Source organism: Aspergillus ibericus, assembly GCF_003184845.1.
Source record: "Aspergillus ibericus CBS 121593 unplaced genomic scaffold BO80scaffold_16, whole genome shotgun sequence".
Lineage (NCBI taxonomy): Eukaryota > Fungi > Ascomycota > Eurotiomycetes > Eurotiales > Aspergillaceae > Aspergillus > Aspergillus ibericus.
In genome coordinates, this window is record NW_020292114.1 from 625978 (window position 1) to 647814 (window position 21837).

At 52.5% G+C, this 21837-nt stretch overlaps 3 protein-coding genes across 3 annotated transcripts; 1 reads left to right on the plus strand and 2 right to left on the minus strand.

Moving 5' to 3' along the window:
• Positions 1-455: 455 nt before the first annotated feature.
• pkhB (putative sensor histidine kinase/response regulator) lies at positions 456-6767 on the minus strand. The gene is made up of 3 exons (XM_025724621.1): positions 1068-6767; positions 891-1004; positions 456-832 (listed from the first exon to the last, which is right to left on the minus strand). Exons 1-3 carry the CDS (start codon positions 6417-6419, stop codon positions 545-547), a joined length of 5754 nt encoding a protein of 1917 aa, XP_025576130.1. The 5' UTR covers positions 6420-6767; the 3' UTR covers positions 456-544.
• A 5457-nt stretch (positions 6768-12224) lies between these two features.
• On the plus strand, positions 12225-19772 carry BO80DRAFT_473628 (putative sensor histidine kinase/response regulator; the record flags this gene model as incomplete). The annotated part of the gene is made up of 6 exons (XM_025723170.1): positions 12225-15361; positions 15418-16605; positions 16692-17169; positions 17217-17283; positions 17370-17705; positions 17755-19772. The coding sequence occupies exons 1-6, from the start codon at positions 12444-12446 to the stop codon at positions 19770-19772; spliced, it is 7005 nt and encodes a 2334-aa protein (XP_025576131.1). The 5' UTR covers positions 12225-12443.
• Positions 19773-20273: 501 nt separating this feature from the next.
• Positions 20274-21594, minus strand: BO80DRAFT_424631 (allantoicase). The gene has a single exon (XM_025719327.1). It carries the CDS (start codon positions 21435-21437, stop codon positions 20349-20351), a length of 1089 nt encoding a protein of 362 aa, XP_025576132.1. The 5' UTR covers positions 21438-21594; the 3' UTR covers positions 20274-20348.
• Positions 21595-21837: the final 243 nt, after the last annotated feature.

A 21837-nucleotide genomic window follows, 5' to 3' on the forward strand; every position in this document is an offset into this window, starting at 1 on the left:
TATCTGCAAATACAATTCCAGAAGTTAAATGTCGTGCTCATAAGCTGGTATCGGGGAAAGCGGCCTGAGAGTGCAAGGCTTCACAGGAAGAAGACGATTGAGAACTGCTCAACAAATCCGAGAACTGACGCCATAAACGAGGTCGAAGGTCCAAAGAACAACAAGCCTGAGATTCCGGCCCCGTAATGCTGAGAGGTATCAATCAAACTTTGAATGCCGAATGCAGATGCATAGTAAGGGTTCCACAACCGGGAAAAGGGATGCGGGCGAAGACATAGGGAGACTCAGAAAGCAAAAGTGAAAACTTGAAATCATCCAGAGGCGCCTTTCCATCCGGTGGCTCGTGCCAATCCAAAAAGACCCCATCCCAAGATCGAGAAAAACAATACTGAATGTGTAACAGGTATATCATGACACGGAAGGGTCGCAACGACGTGTTACCCCTGCAATGATTCCGGAGGTTATAGTAGGAAGAACCCGAAGAACGCCCGTTGGCCGTTTAATGAGTATCCACGGAAAAAAAAGAAGCAGATGCATTGCCTGATTATTCGCGGTGGTGATCCTCACTGTCGGCCCGGAGGCGGTCGCGAAGGAGAAGCAAAGGTCGATTGGGATCCAGGAGTCCCATCATCATTTTGCCCAATTCGTTGTGCTTGATGGGTTTGGTGACATAATCGTTGAAACCGGCGCGCGCGGCGTCCTCGATTTGATCCGTCATTGCGTTGGCTGAGAGCGCCATGATCGGGATTTGAGGATAGTGATTCTTCAACTCCCAACCACGAATCTCGCGGCACGTATCATAGCCATTCTTAACGGGCATTTGGATATCACACTGAGGAGGGCGTGAGTGACAAGATCTACTGGGGGTAGCAAGGAAATTCTGCACTTACTATGATGAGGGAGTAGTATCCCGGCTCCTTTGAGAAGACCATCTCTGTGCACTCTTGGCCATTCGTGGCCGTTTCCGCCATGACTTTTATCTTATCAAGGTACTTCAACATCACCTAGGAGCTGTCAGCACAACGTTCGAATAGAGATAACAGAAAGTAGAATGAATAGGGACGCACCATGCGATTCGTCTCGTCATCTTCGACGAGTAATATCCGATAACCTTTGTTCCCAATCACCTCCTTGACCATCTTGGACATGGTCTTGAAGTTATTGTTGATCTCCCTCGCCATGTCTTGGTTTCTATCCTTGCTCAGGTCACGTCGGTTGTCAGGGTCGAAGATGGCAGAAAAGGCAGAGGGCTTGACCGGCTTTGGCACCGTATATACACGCCTTCCGGTGGCGGCCAAATCCTTGATCTTTGAATTGACATGTCGCTTCTGATAGAGATCGGATATGATGACGAGAGTCGGGGCAGTGGCTGGATCACACTCTGAGACATATTGAATCACATCTGAAACATCGTCCACACTCGGCAGATTGAGTACCAAATGAGTGAGCTTCGAAACAGAATCATCACTCACGTGGTCTCTCCAGTCTTCAACATCGGGAGTAGAGGTAATAGAGAACGGAACCTCGAGGGGCACCACCTGCTCAATGTGTTGCTTGATGGCTTTGCGGGTGTTATCCATGGGGCACAGAATCAGGATAGAGAACGAGCTTGGTAATTGCTTCGCATCGGTTGCACCATCCAACGCTGCTGGCTTGCTTGGAGCAGGGGTTACTGGCGGCTGCGAAGACGACTCAGTTACTGGAGGCGGACTATCCCCGCCTACGGGGGTCACGGTGTCTCCTTCGCCCGGAGCAGAGCTGTCGATTCTGGCGAGAGGGTCCACCGTACTGAGATCGGGAGTTGGAAGGGCAGAGGAAAGTGGGGATCGCTCAGAGAGGTTGTTCGTCGGGAAACGCAAGGAGGAATCAGCGTTGGTATGGGCTTTCGCGAGAGACGATTCAAGGGCCGACGATAGTTCAGATTGATCCAGGCCCTTATTGCTAAGCGGATCTTTCGAGAAAAGGTACTTGTGTAATGATGCAATTTTCGGTTGCGCTCCAAGCGCCTCAGAGGCACCCTGTGACTGCCGAATGGCCCGGGACTCGTCAGGAGTTGGTGGCGGAGGGGCGTCGACTTTAACATGGAACGAGAACTTTGCACCTTGGCCTTCCTTGCTGCTCGGAGTTAATTTGCCGCCATGCATTTCAACCAGTTGCTTAGACAAGAAAAGCCCGAGACCACTACCTGCATGCTGCTGTGATCCATTCTGTCCAAGTTGACTGAATCGTTGCATCAAGCGTTCAGCATCCCTTGCGCTGAAGCCTTTACCGGTATCCACGACATCGAAGTTCAGCAGGAGCTCTGATTTCTTCATGATTGCCGAAGAATCGTGGTAAATGGAGCAGCATATGTGGATCTCCCCTTGCGCAGTGAACTTGACTGCGTTTCCGACGAGGTTAATGAGGACCTGTCGGATTCGGAACCTGTCTCCTATCACCATTGGCGGAACATCCACATCCATCAAATAGTTGATTTCGAGGCCCTTATCAATAGCTCTGGATGAAACGGTGTCGATAACATCTTCGATCACAGAGCGTACATGGAACCACGAGTTAACGAGCGACATTTTGCCAGCTTCCACCCTAGAGACATCGAGAATGTTGTCAACCAGTTCGCGAAGATTCGTCGAACTGTTCTGAATCGTATCGAGCATCCTCCTTTGGTCGGTATCCAACTGGGTATCGAGAATGAATGGGATGGTTCCGAGGATGCCGTTAAGGGGGGTCCGGATCTCATGCGACATATTGCTGAAGAATTTAGTCTTTGATTCCATCTGATTGTTCAATTGTTGCATGGCCTTGTTGAGTTCCCGCTCAAGATTCTTGCGGTCGTTGATATCGGTACAAGTGCCGTACCACGACGCTTCGCCATTGCCAAAACTACTGGTCTCGACACAGACCAACCTAACGAGGTGCCAACGGAAGTCTCCACCTCTCGAGCGCAGTCTGAGCTCTGTCGAGTAAAAGACACGTCCATTCTCGTCTCTCTGGACGGAAGCAACACCGCGTTTGACAAGCTCCTCCAAGGCGGGCGTGACGCCCTGGCCCAGTTGTTTCTCTTGAGAGGGCTTAGCTGTTGCCACTTCCGTAGCTACCTCACCCGAGTCAAGACCGGCTCCATTCTTCTGGGCTTCATGGAGGTAAACAGACAGGAGACCACACTTCTCTAGATCATCGTGATGAACATGCTTTGCAAAGCCGAAGTTCAGCGCGTCCTCAAGCTTCTGACCAGTGTACAGATGCCATTGCTCGTTCACGAAGATGAGACCCCTGTATTCGGTGGCTTCAAAAACTATTTGCGGGATAGAATTGGAAAATGCTCTGTACTTAGCATCGGTGGCGAACTTCTCTCTCTCCTGCGCTGCTTTCAGCTCAGCAATATGCTGCTCATGGATGTCAAGAAAAGAACCAATCCAGTACAGCACCTCCCCCGTGGCGGACAGTAGCGGGTTCGCCCGGAAGATGAACCAGCGATATGCCGACTCATCATTGAAACGCTTGACGCGCACTCGTTCAGTAAATTGAGACCCTGTGCGCAAAGCATTCGCCCACTCCTGAGAGACATGTTCCCGCTCGCTACTATGGATATTTTGCCAAGGATCCCGCAGTTTCTGCTCTTGGGGTTGACTCCTCCTGAAAGCATCGAATTTCGAGTTTGTCCAGATCACCTCGCCACTCTGGGGCTTCGCGAGGAACAGGTGCAGGGGGACTGAGTTCAACATAAGCTGTGCCACAGTATCGGTGAACGGACGCGGGAGCTCGCGTTGCAATTGGGCGTAAAAGGAGTTTGTTGACGGGTGACGGGAAGAGGTTTGCGTCGGTGATATGACAGGTGGCGCCTTGACTTCTTGTGACGGTGATATTATTGTTGGGCTTTGGTCTTGCGGGGTAAGCTCCTCCTCCTCTGTCGGAGCTTTCCCAAGAATCTTTCCAGGGGACGTAGGAGTTGAGGTTGCAGCGTTCGGCTTCACCTTCGACAGCCTCATTCGTTGCTGAATCGCCTCTCGGAACTGCTTCGACTGCTGAACATGGAAGTAGCTGTCAACACCATCGTTGTTGATTCTTGCAGCCAGCCCTGGTGATTCGTTAAGATTGATATTTGTTCCCGCTCCGATGTTGCTCAAGTCAAATCCCGGCGTGCCAAGCCCAGACATTGAAGGGCTCAGCTTAGCTGAATTGGCTCTTTCTTCGGGACTCGAAAGACTGGCGCGGGCCGAGAGAGACCCGTCATCCGCTATTGTGTAGTTGACGTGGCCGCTGAGACCAGCGACGAGCTCCAACTCACTACTCTCATCCGAGAATGTTCCGCCGAGACCAAGAAGATGTCCATAGCGGGGAATCTCTAGTCGGGAGGTGACTTGACGCTCCAGCTGACTGTATTGTTGAGCCAAACAGAACGAGGTCGTCAAGTGGGGCATGAGATAGGCCAAGGACTTCCTCAAATTTGAGGGATAGGGCATAATTGAAGACAAAATCGAAATCACGGCAACGGGAAACCGTAAGGTAGATGGCGAGGTTTGTTTGGAGCGGCCCGCATGCAGGAGCGGAATATGGACCACCGACTTCGCCAAGTCGACACCGATGGCTTCTAACGGCTTTAGGTTGGAGTAGTCATGAGGCGGAGGATGCTTCGCAAATGCCTCCTCGTCGACAGCATGGCTGACGAAGAAAGGGTTCTGCTCTGCATGAGCACGAGGCGCCGGGGATGGAGCTGGAGATTGCGACCAGGGCGACGGAGGGATTTGCTCGTACTCGTCGAAAAACTCCATTGAACGATGTGCTTGTAAGCCCAGCGGAGGGGGGTTAGATGTCGATCTCGAGCGAGCGGCGTATGGCGCCTGATTATTCGAAGGTTCGGCGGTTGGCGTAACCTGGATCTTGTCTTCTGGCGTTTCACAGGGAGTCTGATCACTTGCCAGCCCTTGAGAGTATTCCCGGGTCAACACAACAGGTTCAGTGCGTCCGAATAGCTTAACCACCCCAGCTCGTTTGATCAGCGGATCTGCCTCGACTTCTAAAGGCCTGGGTATCGGAAAGACGGCTTGTCGAGGAGTGTCCTGCGTAGGTAACGGCTCCGTTTCCGCAGCGGTGGACTTCTCAGGAAGTGTAGAAGTGCGTTTAACCTCCGGTTTGGACGGAGTCTTAAGACTCCGCAGGCGCTGGGCGTCCGAATCCTGGATGTTGGGGTTCTTTCTCTCCTTGCCAAACCCGGCGAAGGAGTGCCGTGACAAAAGGGGCGGTCGCTTTGGAGATTTCGAAGCGCTTGATCCATTGGCAAGTGCTTCCGTGAGAAATGATTCCTTGTTCTTCTTCTTCTTCTCCAAATCCTCCGTCTCCTTCGAATTATCATCGCGGGGGGTAGTCGTTTCATCGTGCAGATGCCGTGCCTGCGACTCCGGCTCGATGTTCTGATCAAAAACCGCTTTCTGGCCCCATGGAACATTTTCAAGGTCGGTCGCATCGCCAGGTACAGCAAGGGACACTCTCTCGGCCCCGTAATGCGCCTGCAAGATATGGACAACATTTCCCCACCATGCATCCAGGCCCGGATCGGCGTTCAATTGTAGGGTGAGATCATACAGATTGGGACTGGGATAGTTCGGATCTTCGATCACGTTCTTGGCCTGCGGTGGTAGAAAAAACCTCTGCAAGAGCGGTGTGTCTAACCCAGTCAGCTGTTGTTCCTCCTCGGTTTGCGATGTCGCCATATGGATCTTTAGCTTCTCGGACGGCAGTGTCAACTTGAAAGCGCTGCGGTTGAGCGTGGAATTCTGCGACGGCTTAGACGTAGGCTGCGTTTGCATTCTTGGAAACGGATAGGACGGGGTTTGTCCGGTGAGGTTCTCGGGGGTGGAATCCATGGCCCTAATGGTACCGCCAGATCCGGTAGAATCGGAGAACGACGCTGAAGGCATCGCTCCTGTGGATGAGGCGACTTTCTGAAACGATACATTGAGGGGCCTTTTTCGTGTCGATCCAGGGGAGTTTGAAGAGACGGGATCCGTTTGCGACGACGGGGCTTCGCGACTAGCCGATGAGCTTTGGTTCTGTGATTGTTGCATCTGTTGATAGACGAGCAACTCTTCCATCTGCCTCCGGAGCTCTTTAAGGGTTTGCAAACTTCGACCCTGGTCCTCTGGGTACTTCCCCGCTTCGGGATTGTCTTTCTTCGCAGGCGTTGTGATATGGCATGCGTTCGAAGTCTGTTCAAGCGGCATAGGAGAAGAATGAGAGTTAGCATTCCACGTGTTAATCTCTGTGATTGCGTCTCCATCGATTGAAAATCCAGCATTATGAACGGGGAGAAAGCCAGTTGATTGACAGGAGTCTCGACGGTGGGAATGAGGTGCGGCAACAGGCGAAGGGGCCTCGGCCGGCGATGGAAGCGGAGGTGTCCTCATGCTGCGAACTTCCCCCATCCTATACTCCCTCCACCGCCGGTCAGACAATCAATTCTCCTGGGTGAATCCAACTCCACAGGAGCCAACCGGGGCACTCATCTCTCGGACAGACTGGTCCGTGATCAAATGAATATCGTAATCGACAAGGCAAGGGTACAGATAAGAAGCACGTAGAGAAAGGGGAATGGCGAGGGAGTGAGGGGAGGAAACGGTGGTTGGAGTGATAGTTGTGTGTATAATAGAAAGGGTAAGGAAAAATACAAGAAGACAAGAACGTAATAAAAAGGGGCGGTTTGGCTCAGGGCAGAAAAAAAAACCCCCAGAAAATGGCCAAAGGGGGCGGTGGTGAACACCAAGTAAAAAAAAACCGCCAGAGGGAAAAAAATAACTAGGTGATATTAAAGGGCCTTGAGAGACAGACTATTCTGTGGGGAGGGGGATATCAAAAGGGAAAGGCACGAGAGGGAGGAAAGAATGGGTAAAAGCGAAAAAGGATTTAGGTAGGGAAAAAGGTTGTTCGAGGGGAGGGTGACTAAAGCGGTGTATAGCGGTAGTGCTGGGAGAGGAGAGGAGGAGGGAAAGGCAGGGCAAGCAGCAGTGGTGGTGAGGAACGGGATTGTGAGGAAGGTTCGACTGATCTGACCTTTCCTGGAAGCACTGGAGCAGGTTCTGCTACTGACCCAGCAGATCGACGATTTGTGCTGAAGGGTGGAAATGGTCCGTCTCTGGGGGTGTCCAGCCTATGACGTAGGCAAGCCCTGGGGGGGGGGGGGGATCGTGTTGGCCAAACCCGCGGTAACCTACTTAGCGAAGATGTTGCCCGGCCTGGGGATAGGTGTGAAAAGGAGGGGTAGAGGGGAGGACCAAGGGGTGTCGGAGGGAACGAGGATGGACGAAAAAGAGAGGGACAAGGTCTGGTTAGTCTGGCGGGCAAAGAAATCTTCAGACAATAAATGAGAGTGTGCGCGAGGGAGTTGCGAGGGAAAGGATGAGCAAAATTGGAAAGGCCGGAAGGGAAGTAGAATAGTCCGCTATGAGGGCGCGCAATAATATGGTCACCGTCCGAGGAGGGAGATGGAGGGATGGAGGGACGGAGGGATGGATGGATGGATGGATGGATGGGGGAGTGAGCGAGTGAGCGACAGACGGAGCGACAGAACAGACTACGGACTACTGGCTGGCTGGCTGGCTGGCGGATTCCAAGTCACAGTCACCCGAATTCCATCAAGAGGGAATTCCTCGAGAGGGGAGAGAGCCTACCAACTAACTAATCTAACAAAGCTGCTCCTTAGTACTTACCAAAAAACCTAGGACTGACTGACCTACCGGCACTAACCGTTACTACTGAATCTGGGAGGCACGAAAAGGATCATTGGGAACCTGAGTGGTGAGGTGGGAGGTTGTGATACCGCCACACCCCTGCGGATTGCCGGCACAATTCTGGGGGCTCCCAAAAGGGTGACCCGATATCACCTGATGTCCCTGGATGTGGTCTAGTGCCAGGGCATCCTCAACCTCATCGCGCGCCACCACCACCGCTTTGACGAGATGGACCTACCCACAGGGCTGTCAGTGACCGGAAGCGACATCTGGCGGGCCATTGGCATCGCTTCATCTCAACACCTCTCTCAGCCTCACACCCGCCGGTTCGGAGTCAACGCCCCATCCAGCTATGTAAGGACGCACTCCCGCCTTCCGGGATGACGTAGCGCAGTTTCCATCTCGACCAGTTCCCCGGTTTAAATGTCGATTATGTTTAAGACCGACATGCCCTTTCACCTCGTGTCTAAATGCTTTCCACGGAGATGATTTGGTGAGGTTCCCTACTCACACTCCGGGTGCTTTTGGCCCCATTTTCCTTTTCAAGGCTACACTACTTATCGGCAGTTGCACATGGTTCTACATTTACCCGAAAGGTTAATGCTTTGAGCCTGTTTGAATTAGTTCGAATCGAGGAAACCAAAGAGGTTCATTTCACTTCCATCTGTACCGCGGAGATGCAAAGCAGGAGAGGCACTTCCTCGATATTCATCATCCCAGGTCTATTCCGGCAGCACCTCATTACCCAGGCAATGTTGCCATGTGCAGGACTGAGCAGGGACAGGTTTGTCTATCATTCCTTCTATACACTAAACTACTCCGTAGTGATATCGCATTGTGCAATGTTCAATGTCCACGATATCAATGTACTATTAAAGGCCAACTCCCCAAGGTTGAATACTCCGTAGCCGGGGCACTTATCGCCTTATTACTAAACTAGTCCTAAAGGAGTATAGCTGGGGAAGGCTGCACCGCAGGGCGGAAAAGCCACGGGTTCCAAATAAACACCACGCACAGATAGATGTCTTTTCTCCGTCATCGAGTTACTCCGTCACTGGGGTCCCAGGGGCAGAAAAGCGATAAGTACGTCCATAAACCTACCTTCATACATGATAAATACACAGAAAGCATTTCATATTAGAGTTCTGGCAGAAGACAGTGTGAAGAACGACCTCTCTGACTGTCGTGTTCGCCGGCTCGGTTGGAATCAAAGACTTACGAACTGTGTCGAACATGGGAATGCCCGCCGTTAGGGACCTATTTATGGACACCCCTTACGATCGGGGTGATGATAGGCGGACCTACTCGCAGCAGATGACGACATCGGGCGTTCTGTCTACGGGTAGGGACCATGGGTACGGAGTCTGACTAGGTACTATTTTACATTAGCTCTGCAATCCTGTACCCCATACATATTTCGGGTGGGTAATTGACAGTGATTGGAACGAGAATATCCATGTCTATCCATATGATTCGCTTCGGGAGAAGTTGGTCTTTAGAACCCAGCCATCCATATCACTTTCTCTCCACTAATACCCGACTAATAAAAATAGTTGGTTTCTGTAGCGTGGCAACTGGCAAGACAGTCTCCTGACAACGCCGCCGCAGAGCCCACTCGCAACGAGAGCACTCCCTTTACGGAGTAGATTCAGGTCAAAAGTGTAAATCGGCAGAAAGCCCCTTTATAATAAATATATCTATTATTGTTATTTTTAGCAGGCTTGAGGTGCTACTCATATGTATCTTTCTGCGAGGCTATCCTTCCGGTTTAGATTCGGGAGCCGCTACGGCCGCACCTCGCGCAATAATATATTGTTGTTCTTCTTTTTAATGGATTAAGTCCACCCCACTGAGATATACAGCTTTTATGCAACTCTCACCTTCCAAATCACAATCCTATTCAATGAATCCTGCTAGATCGTGACATCCTATAATGCACCATAGGTGCTCATTTAGGCTAGTAGTATGATTCTCACTGGAAGTGCTTCCTTGAGCCGTTCCTTGCATTGCGTTGTCTGACATAAGTACTCAGACATAAGGGATGAGATATCGCGCATCTACGGTACGTAAAATATACTGAGAAGTCTGTCAATTATACATGTTGCGGAGGCCTATCTATTCTGTTTCAGATCATCAATGTCAGAGCACATCCACTACTGTTCGCTAGTGAAAAGCGACAAAGATATCCATAAGCTCGCTTAACCGTATCCTGGACCAGTCGAGCCATATAAAAGAGTATCAGTGTTTATGAAGTTGAAAGGTCATCATAAAGGAAGAGGAGGTTGTTGATTCTAACGGCCAGGGACCTTCTGACCCGTTGTCTTGGCCTCTGCAGCACTGCTGCATAACTATTATCAGTCTCATTATTAATTGCTGTCAAAGTCAGTCATGGTGTCACCAGTAGGACCCGCAATAGTTGGACTAGCCCAAACGCGTAATATAGGTAGATTGATGTAATAATCCGGAAAGACAGGCATACACCTACTGAGTACTACTACATCCATAACGGCATCAATGTACCCAGCGCTTCGAGGGTACTTTTCGTTAGATCAACTGTTAAGGCCTAAGCGATCCGATGACCAGCCCAGCGCGTATCTCTATTTGACTTGTAGGTTCTCCGGGAGCATCTTACAGCCTATGAGGTAAGTGTTCAGGCAGTCTCTTTTAGTAGATACTGTGTACATCTATCCTATGCTCCGCTTCCAATCTGCCGAGGATTATACTCAGAAGTTTAATTTGATCTTGGTGCAGATATGATATTGGCTGCACTTTCTATAGTGGGTTTCCTAGCTGACATGCTATTAAACTATCCATAACTTTTATTTGCTCATAGGGAGGACTTCCTGCTTGGTTTTGCAAGGTGCCGGTGTTTGTTCTGCAAATGCGACATGGAAGCTTGGAAGAGGTAATTAGCCAGAGAAGGACAAAGTTAAGATCACTGTTACGACGTATGGTCCAATCTGCTGCAGAGGGTACATCCAGAGCTATGGAATCCTTAATTCGCACAAATTATACGTTCATCATGAGAACAAGCGTCAATGTATGATTGAGGTGATTCTCCCAGATAGGTGATCAGCTGCCGTACTTCCTTGCAGTTGAGCTAGAGAAAGGGCTTAGGTGGATAGCGCACACCGCATGTTGGATACCATGCACCCTCCGACACATTCAACATCATCGTAATTATTCGCTCGAATCGTAAACAGGGGGGGCAGTCCGGGATGATTGAGATGAATCAATTTTTATGTGGATAGTAAGAAGGAGTTATGTTGGTTTTATGAGACAAGTCGAGGGACCATGGTGATTAGGGATGAAATAGCCTATATATATTTTTGTAGGGGGTCAAAGACCGAACAAGGTTATCCTTGTCCCGCACTGATTTTTCTAGAAGATTTCTAAGCAAACCTAAGACTTTAGTTTCCCCAATTTCATTACCACCAATGTAAGACTTTCATTAAAATAAAATATCCCATCAAAGCAACCAGTTTCACGGCATAGGCCCGTTGGAGCCAGCAGTGTACTCCGACTAACTTTCCCGGCTCAGCTGTCTTTCGCTGCGGGTGGTCAGATGAAAAGTGGTACCCATTTCTCAGACTATTAAGATACTGACCCTAGAATTTGACTAGTTGGTCGGATACGGCATTTAGGTTGTCAAGTAAGGGGAGGTGGCGATGCAATCAAGTTCCCCTGAGCTATCATGGTAATCATGTAATGATGGCATTGTCACACCCCACCCCCACCTCTGGATAGTGAAAGTGACACGAGGGAGGTTGCCTTAATGTTTCGGTGTAAAGCGTTTCCTCGGTTGATGTTGGTCAGCCAGTGCTTGGCAAGCCCCCTCGAGACCACTAGTTCAGGAACACGATGCAGCCCATGTCGGAGCCATTTGGATTTGACAGCGGATATTTCGCCTATGTTCTATGAAAATCGACGCCATATGACTTGTCTTCCTAGGTAGTGCAACTGCCGCACCGCATATCCGCCGACCTATCGGTATGATCTTCTGTCCAAGGGCTTCGGGGAAGCCGGGTGCGGTTCTTGCTTCCCCTCCGTAGAGAGCAACCTATCACGTGTAGATACCTGGGAGTCTCCCTCCCCGATCCCGCGATGCGATTGAGGCATTCCAAGGGGTTGCTGAGCGGAGGAGAGCGCTGCTGGTTAAAGTTCAGGTGGCAGGTTCAACTCACGGGCGCGCTCGTGCAGGCCACCCTCCCACAATGCAGTTTGCACCAAAGCACGACGGCTGATCTCCCGCTTCCCTTCCTCGTGATGCCCAACGGCAGCTGACTAAGACTCGGCTTATTCAGGAAATCTACAGCCTCAGGCCTCCAGACCCCAACCCAACCAGAGTTCTTGCCTGGAACGAGCAGATCAGTTGCTCGCTTGCGATCGCGTTCACCTTGACTGGTGGGGATGCTGGCAGCTGTGTCCTGACACGCTGAACTCGCGGAAAAGCATCTGATCCTCTTCCCTCATCCCCGACCGTGCCACCCGTCGCATCCTCGACCGTCAACAATCTCCCTGAACCTTTCGAGTTTCGAGAGGGGGCAGCGCCTCGCCCTCTCCACCCTGCTTGGCGATTGAACCGTTTTCGTCTTCATGACCCTCCGTTCCCCTGTCCAAACAGCCTATCCGACTTAGATTGCGACTACTCACTCCGGACGAGGTATCTATGGCCGTCAACTGAGGGGCCGACTAGTCAGGATATCGCGATCGTTGGTGGAGATGGAGGACAGCCATATCCTGGGGGACGACCTGCCACTCCCGCCGGCACGCCTTTTCGAGCGGTTGGCACATTTGCCCGGATACACATGGGACCAGTCCGTCGAACCGTTTCATTCAACCTACAATCACTGGCATGTTTTTGGTCTCCGCCATGCCGCCGAGTCCGATGTTTCCACACCGGCCGCGACCTCGTCGGGCCCGTCTAGCTTGGCTCGCAATTCCCCGCGAACCGAGTCCCGCCCTCCGTTTCGACATCACTGGAGGAGCAGCTTGAGCGAATCCAGTAGTGAGCTGTCTCTTTCCCGCATCGATCACGAGTCAATATGGATTCCAGTGGTGGCCCGAGTCTCGTCTCACGTTGTGAGACTTGAGCGCGAGTTTCATATGCTAAGGTCGATTGTGCAGACCTCGGATCCAGATTGCAACCATACAATACGTCCCATAGATCTCATCCGTCTGTCGTCGGACCCTGGAGATGCCGGTCCCCTTCTTGTGGCCATCTTTGAATCACCAGGCCCGAATATGCTGCGAGAAATGGTCGCCTTTGGCCCTGCCTGGTTTGCAGTGGGTGGCAGGAATGACAGTAACGAACCGACTCCTGGCGAACAAGTTTCTCTGTCGGTGTTTCTAGATTTCGCCATCGGCGCATGTGACTGCCTGGAACTCCTACACTACGGCCTCAAGACAGTCCATGGCGAAATTCGCGGCGATGCCTTTCATTTCAATCGAGAAACGGGGGCCGTGAAACTCACCAACACGGGAAACGGTGCCCGGTCCTTTGACAACATACTGAGTGAGGGCTGGTCATCCCTCTCAAGAGAGCTTGGTGTTAAAAACAAGTTGCAGTTCATCGCTCCGGAACAGACGGGCAGAATGCCTACGGAACCGGATAGCCGAACTGATATCTATGCACTGGGCGTGCTTTTCTGGACGATGTTGGTGGGAAAACCAGCGTTCACCGGCAGTGACCCGGTTGAGGTCGTCCAAAATGTTCTGGGAAAGAAGCTGCCACCGATTTCAGCGAAGAGGATGGACGTCCCCGACGCAGTGTCGGCTGTAATCCAAAAGATGACACAGAAGGCGGTGAATGAACGCTACCATACTATCTCTTCTGTCAAGCGCGATCTGGCACAAATCTCCCAGTTGCTTGGAGATGGCGAGAGCGAGGCATTGAAGGACTTCCAGATTGCCCAGCGTGACGTATCGTCCTTCTTCACGCTTCCGTCTCGTATGTTTGGGCGGCGAGAGGAATACGACAAGATTACCAGTGTGGTTGAGAAAGTCCATAGGCGCCAGCAAGCTGCGTATGCAAGGGCCGCTACGCAGACTTCCAGCGGGCTTGGATCCAACTCGTCTGTGTCGGACGGCCGTGTTGATAGTTTCGAGATTGCATCCGGCTCGAGCGAGTCGGGCTCTTTCAATCTTGCCTCTAGGGCAGCTTCCAACGGCGGCCCCTATAACCTGGGACGTGTCTCTACGCACGAATCTCTCCACAGCACGGACTCCTCTCCTTCCACCCCCAAACCGGGAGACTCATCGGGTAAGCCCAAAAGTCCCGTGGAGTCTCGCGCATCCTGGGAGAATGCAGACCGAGATGGGCATCCTTCAGGGGGCACAAGCACACAAAGCCATGGGGAGTCTATTGCATCAGTAAACAGACCTAAGGCTGCACACAAGCTTCGTCGTATCGGAAAATGCGAAGTAATTACCATAAGCGGTTCAGCTGGCATCGGAAAGACTGACCTCCTGAACCGTGTCCAGCCTGCGATCCGTAAACTTGGCTATATTGGCATAGCACGTCTGGACCGTGCCAGGCGGATTCCCTTTGAACCCTTTGCAAAGATCCTGGCCAGCCTTCTCCGCCAGATCTTTTCCGAACGTGATGTCACAACTGAATATCACAATAACATTCGCATTGCGTTGAGACCAATGTGGCCGACATTACATCGTGTTTTGGAACTTCCTGAGCAGCTCATGTCCTCTGGAGGAAATGATAGACAAATTTCGCCCAGACTCTCGGCCGCTCAACATATCTTCAAGGAAGTCTCTACGAAAGGGGAACCGTCCAAGCGTGTTGCGCTCCCACGGCTCGATCAAGGCCAAAGTTCAGTGGACTTCTTTCTGTCCAATGCAGCTTTGAAGAACATGCGGTTGATGGAGACGTTCTTGGAGATCCTGCGGACCCTTTCCCAGTACAGATTGATCTGTGCTTGTGTGGACGACTTGCAATATGCCGATGATGAGACCCTTGAATTGATCATGAACATTGTGAAAGCCAAACTACCATGCGTGCTGATATTGACAAGCCGGAAATCTGAGCTGGAATCAAACACCATCAAATCGCTTTTCGAATCCGAGAATCCCAGTGTGACCCGGGTCGTACTCAAGCCTCTTGGCGAGGAGGAAATTATGCAAGTCGTGGCAGCTACGATGCATCAGGAACCTAACCCGATGTTGACGCCGCTTGCCGCCGTCATACAGGAGAAGAGCATGGGTAACCCGTTTTTCGTGCGGATGATGCTGGAGACTTGCTACAGCAAGAATTGCATTTGGTACTCATGGAAGAATTCTGTGTGGGAGTTTGACCTCGATCGGATTTTCACCGAGTTCGTGGCTCCTAGGTACGGTGAGGGGCTTGGACTAGGATTTATTGCCAGGCGTCTTCAAGAGATTCCACCAGCAGCCAGGTCCATCATGGTCTGGGGCGCCCTGCTGGGAAGTCCTTTTGCGTTCTCTCTGGTACAAAAGCTCCTTACTAGCGAGTTCTTATATTCCAGCGAAGATGACGAGGCTGTAGACCTCACCTGCCCACAAAATGCCAATCTAATCAGGCAGTCTGAAGCCGATATTGTTGTTGGCCTTCAGTATCTCGTGCAAGCCAATTTGATCATTCCCGGAAAGACTGATGATGAGTTCAGGTAAGTGTTCTTTGTTGTAGCTCAACTCGACATGCAACTAACTCAAGTGCTTGTAGGTTCGCCAATGATCGGTTTTCGCAGGCTGCCCTATCGTTGACCGAGGGACGGAATGTGGAGAAGATGCATTTCATCATCTCTCAAGCGATGATGAAGTATTACCACGATGGGCGTAGTCGCTACGCGATGGCACGACATGTGGCTTTGGCATCCCGAATCATCAAGTCTCGTGTTGTGGAACGACTTGAATATAGGAAGATTTTATGGGATGCTGCCCAAACTGCTGCGCAATCGGGGGCGCGACCTACGGCGCTCTGGTACTTCCGCCATTGCATCACGTTCCTCCAAGATGATCCCTGGGACGACAACAACACGGATGTTTATTACCGTGAGACTTTACGTTTGCACATTGCGACTGCTGAAATGTCATGGTCTCAAGGCCATAATACTGAAGCCTTGGATCTCCTCGACAAGGTCTTCGAACAAGGGAAGAGCGCTGTGTGCAAATCAAGGGCTTGGATCGTGAAGGCCAAGATATATGCCCAGATGGGTAACCATCTCCGTTCTATGGACTCACTTCTGACGTGCCTTGAAGAGCTTGGTGTGCATCTTCGAGAGCCCACTACTTACGATGATTGTGATGCTGCGTACCGGAATCTTCGCGCGTACCTTGAGCAAGCGGACTTGGAAGCAATTGTCCGCAAGCCAGTTAGCAAGGATGTCGACATGATAACCATCGGAGAAGTCATGGCCGAGGCAATGGCGGTCACGTATTGGGATGATGCACTAACATTCTATCGGATGGCTATTGAGATGATGAATCTTCATCTCTTCCGCGGCGGCTTTGTGCAGATTTCCATAGGCTGTTCGCATCTGGCGATGATCTCCTTTAGCCGCTTCCGGGATCTGGAGCTCGCCGTGAAACTCAGTGATTATGCGCTTACTCTCCTCGAGCGTTGTCCTGAGCAGTGGACTCAAAGTCGGGGCTCGATTGTCCATAATCTTTATGTGGGCCATCTGCGGGTTCCGCTGTCATCGACGCTTCCTGCGCTTGAGGCTTCCGTGGAAACATCGTTTTCGATGGGCGATCCATACATCACCCTAATCAGTCTTTCCTCGATGGCGATGACAAGACTTTATCTGGGCCATGATATGGCTCAGGTGGAAGCGTTTTGCAACGAAAGCCCTGAAGATATCCCCGACTGGGTCAATGATACTCGTGGAGGTGCCAGTCTGCTTGCAGTCAGGTAAGACTCACATTTGGAACCTATGGAGGCGACAGGCGAAAGAGACAACGGGGGAAACAAGTAGTGGTTGCTAACGAGCATTACAGACAAGTTGCGCGTGCTCTGCAAGGGAAAACTGCCTGTCGCTCTGCTGACACCATCATGTCTGACGAGCACCATCATACGAATGAGTATATTGCCTTCCTTGACAACAATGCGAGCAACGCCGACCGTCCGCGTGACATCTACTGGGGCCTTGCCATGATCCCGTTGTTCGCTTATGGACACCATTCCAGAGCCATAGAGTTGGGAATGCAGATGATGGAGACTATGCCCAGACTGTGGTCTGCTCGCGTTTCATACATAGTCTACTTCTATCTTGCCCTTTCACTTCTCACTCTCCACAATGAATACCCTGCTCGCGGGTATCTCGATGGAAGCTTGCAGACGGTCCTGAAGTATAAAGCTGAAGTGGATTTCGCGCGAAGTGCTTGCGATGCCAATTACGGCATGTGGTCATTGATCTTGGAGGCGTTAATCTGCGAGGTCCGGAATGACCATACTTCAGCGATTCAAGCTTTTGAAGTAAGTTGTGGCGGCCCTGAGTACTGAGAGCGAAGCTAACTGGCCAGGCTGCAATCGATCACTGCCAAATCCATGGGTGGCCCTTGGAGGAAGCGCTTGCTCTTGAACTGCATGGTATGCACCCCACTCCTATTTGTTTTTCTTATCCCGCCCTGTTTTCCCGGATGCCCCCACATTGGCTGGTTTTAACTTTCGAGCAGGAGAATTCTTGATCCGACGTGGTGCGAAAAGAGCGGCGCGTTCTGTCATGCAAGACGCAATTGCTGCATGGGCCGCGATAAGCGCCGTGGGCAAGGCCGCGCAGCTCACCGAGAAACACGAGTGGCTATTGAAAACCGCGACATCCTCGAGAAACGTGGACGCTGGCTGTCAAACCGTGGACTCGCTTCTCGGCATTAATCGCAATACCGGGCAAGAGCACATGGACATGGGTGTGGCGCAAAACATGGACGAAGACGATCGGAAGCAGCGTTGGATCGAGCAGAACGGTGTTACCACGGGCGAACGGTCGTTGGACATTTCTGGCGTTGGCCTCGGTAAGCAGGGCCTACTCCCTTCCTCTTGATCACTTTTTAATGCGAGCAGATATCATCGACTTGTCGAGCATACTTGAATCCAGCCAAGTGATGTCGTCTGAGCTTCAGATCGACAAACTCCTGACCAAGATGATTGAAATTGTTCTGGAGTCTTGTAACGGATCGGATTCTGCAGTGATTGCCACCAACTTCGACAATCACTTCACGGTTGCTGCGGCCGGGGATCTGGAGAAGGGACAAAAGTCTTTCGTTGATGGTCTTCCGTTCTCCGAGATCGAGGACAAAATGGCGCACCAAATCTCGCACTACGTCATGCGTACTAGAGAAGAAGTCCTGGTTCACAACGTGCTCGAGGATGAGCGCTTTTCGAACGTCAACGAAGGCTACCAGGCCCGATATCCCCTTGGGCGGTCAGTGATCGCGTTGCCCATTATGCAGGCAGAACATCTCCTTGGAGTCATTCACATCGAAGGCAAGCCGAATTCGTTCACCCAACGAAATGTGGTGGTCCTTCACCTGCTCTGCAACCAGATTGGCATCTCACTTTCCAATGCGTTGCTCTTCCGGGAAGTTCGCAAGGTCAGCGCCACCAACGCTTCGATGGTGGAGGCTCAGAAGCGCGCACTCGCCCAGGCTCGCGACGCAGAGCAGAAGGCTAAAGTGGCCGAGGCGGAAGCGAAGCACAATGTGAAGCTGAAAGAAGATGCGGCCAAGGCCAAATCCATTTTCCTGGCCAATATATCCCACGATCTCCGCACACCGATGAACGGCGTCATTGGCCTGTCCGAACTCCTCAAGGGCACCAAGTTGGACCGGGAGCAGGACGAATATGTGGAATCGATCCGGGTTTGTGCCGACACGTTGCTCACTCTGATTAACGATATCCTAGACTTCTCCAAGCTGGAGGCAGGCAAGATGAAGATCTCGACCGTCCCGCTCAACATTCGGGAAACGATTTCGGAGGTGGTTCGGGCGCTGCGGTACACCCATCGGGATCGTGGACTGGAGACCATCGAGGACCTGGATAAAGTCCCGCCAGATCTGGTGGTCCTCGGAGACCCGGTTCGCCTGCACCAGATCTTCATGAACCTTCTCAGCAACAGTTATAAGTTCACCCCCAAGGGATCTGTGACGGTGACCGCCAAGGTTTCCCGGGAAGGAAAGGGCCGTGTTCGTCTGGAATGCTCCGTATCTGACACGGGCATTGGAATCTCGGAGGAACAAAAGTCACGGCTCTTCCGACCATTCTCGCAGGCCGACAACTCGACGGCGCGGTCATATGGCGGCAGTGGACTTGGGCTGAGCATTTGCAAAGCCATCATCGAAGATGTCCTCGGCGGGGCTATCTGGCTCGACTCGACCTCAGGCGTTGGCACCACCGTGACATTCCACCTGGCGTTCAATAAGGTCAAGGACGCAGCCGCCAAAGCGGCCAAGGCGGCCAAACTTGCCAGTCGGGCGGAAAACAAGGCGCCCGCCCCTATCCCGCGCGACTTGACCATGATTCCTCGGGATCAGATTCGCATCTGTATTGCGGAAGACAATCCGATCAACCAGAAGATCGCGGTCAAGTTTGTCAAGGGTCTCAATCTTCACTGTGAAGCGTACAGTGATGGGCAACAGGCCGTTGAAGCCCTCCGAGCGCGTTCCCACGAAGGCAACCCGTTCCACGTGGTGCTGATGGATGTGCAAATGCCGACCCTCGACGGGTACAACGCCACGCGAGAGATCCGCAAAGACCCCGATCCCAATGTCAACGAAGTGTTGGTCATCGCCATGACGGCGAGCGCCATCGAGGGGGATCGCGAGAAGTGCCTGGATGCCGGCATGAACAATTACCTGCCCAAACCGGTTCGATCGACGATCCTGAGCGAGATGCTCGACCAATACCTGGCGCCGGTCCCGGCGTATACGCGAACGCGGCTGGTGAACCGGGACCGAGGCAGTGTGAGCACAGAGGCGGGGACCCCGCGAAGCCACTCGCTGTCGCCTAATATCGACGGGCAGGGGACGGCGCTGACGCCCGACGAAGAGAAGCAACTGCAACGGCAGCCCATGGAAAACTAGACTTCTTTGCCATTGATAGAGGGGCACCCGGGCCCTTGGCCCTGGCCCGACCGCGATAACCTGCATGTTCTGAGCGTATACCCCTGAAAAAGCACCCGACGGGGGGGGAATTGATCCCGTCCGTTTTTGTTCCAGCGATGATGATGAAGCATATGATTGATGATACCAGCAGTGGAGGCTGCCGTTGCCGGGTGCGAGACGGCCCCGAGATTTGTCCATCTCCATTTTGGTACCCATCGCCCCGTGTACTTCGTGGTGTGCCTTCATCTCCGATGCCCTGTTTCTTCACCTCTTGCGTTGCCACCCAACGCCGTACAGTGTGTATTTAAGACCTGCGTGCCGTCCTTCTGAGATATCTCCTCGGCGTTGTTGCTTTCCTGTGTCTGCTTCCGCGAACTTGCTGTCTGTGTGATACCGTGTTTCCCATCTCCTGTAGCCTCCAAGGAGATGAATACCCGGCCGGCGTTTGGATGCTTCGATGCTTGTATCTTGTGCAAAGAATTCCGTCATATGAAGAGTTCTGTCATTGATCCATAGAGTAATTCATGTACAAACATCACAGTCAGTCTCCCCCACCTACGCAACGCTCCGTCGTCCAAAGATGCGGAACCGCTTGACCCCTCCATCCGGCACCAGGGTCAACTTGACATGCGTGAACGTCCTGGCCCCCGCCACCACCTCTTCGCCCTCAAACACATGCTCGGTATCCGCCTGACACGGCTGATCCCCCTTGACCACCTCCACCCACCCGGGATGATCATGTCCAGGCACTTCCCCCTCTCCCACACTGCCCTTCACCAACCCATGCACCCGAACCGCCCGGGGAAAGTTCCCTCTAAAATCCTTCGTATCCACCACCACCCGACTGACCTCCCCCTCCAACCCGAGCTTCACAATCGCCCAATCCACATGTCCCTTCGTCCTCGACCGCGCCGTCTCCCACCCATCCCCCATATCCTTCCCCCTCCCGGGCAACAACAGATTCGAACACGGCGTATAATGCTGATCCGACGCCCCCAGCGCGACCGCCCCCACCAACGCCGAACTCAACTCCTCCTCCCCCTCCACACCCCCTTCCACCCCCACCACCGGCTTCGGCGGCGGAATGGCATTCCCATACACCCTCAACCGCCCAAACCCACCATCGGGAAACATCAACAACCGGACATGCGTCCACGGACCCTTCACCTTCTCCTCCCCCTCGACCTTCCACGCCCGTCGCTGCGCCGGCCCACACTCCACCGGCGACAACACCGTCACCCACCCATCATACCCCTCCCCCGCAACGACCTCATCCGAGACCGTCCCCGGTTCCACATACGTCGCTTGCAACGAGGCCTTCTCGCCGTAGTTGCCCGTGAAGAACCCCGTGTCGATTTCCACGCCCTGGATGGAGGCGCTGCTCACGCCGAGCTTGATCACGACCCAGTCGTAGGGGGCGGGGTTGTGGCGGCGGGTTTCCCACCCGTCGTACCATGCGCCGGTGTGGATGAAGACGCCGGGGCGGTTGATGGGTGGGGTCGGGGTGAGGAGGTTCGATGCTGCGGCGAAGTATTCGTTGCTGCAGGAGAGGATGGTGCTGTTGAGGGCGCTGGAGGTGAGGTTGGTGGTGTGCGCGAAGGTGGTGTCGATGGCGGAGGCGGGGATGTAGGATTCTGAGGACATGGTGGTGGTGGTGGTGGTGGTGTCAATTGGATAGGTAATTTAGTATGGTAGGTTTCTTCTCCTAGGAGTAATATGATAAGTGAGAGAGAGAGAGAGAGGTGGCTGAATGAAACCAGGAAATGACGCGATTTAAGTAATTGGGGAGCAGTGGAAGCGAAAGCCAAACCCAACCCCAAGCTGGGCTGGACTGATAAGGCTCGCCCCGCCGATTACTCGATCTTATCGCTTCATCCCGCCGGTTTGCCCCATCATCTTCTTCCATCACCCACCATCCACGCTCTTCACTCTTGACTCAATTCTATTTTCTCCTCCAGGTCTCTATCTGTTCATCATTATCTAGTTCCTCCTCCCCGAACAACAAACACAATAACTATATCCTCATCCTCTACCCCTCCCCCTC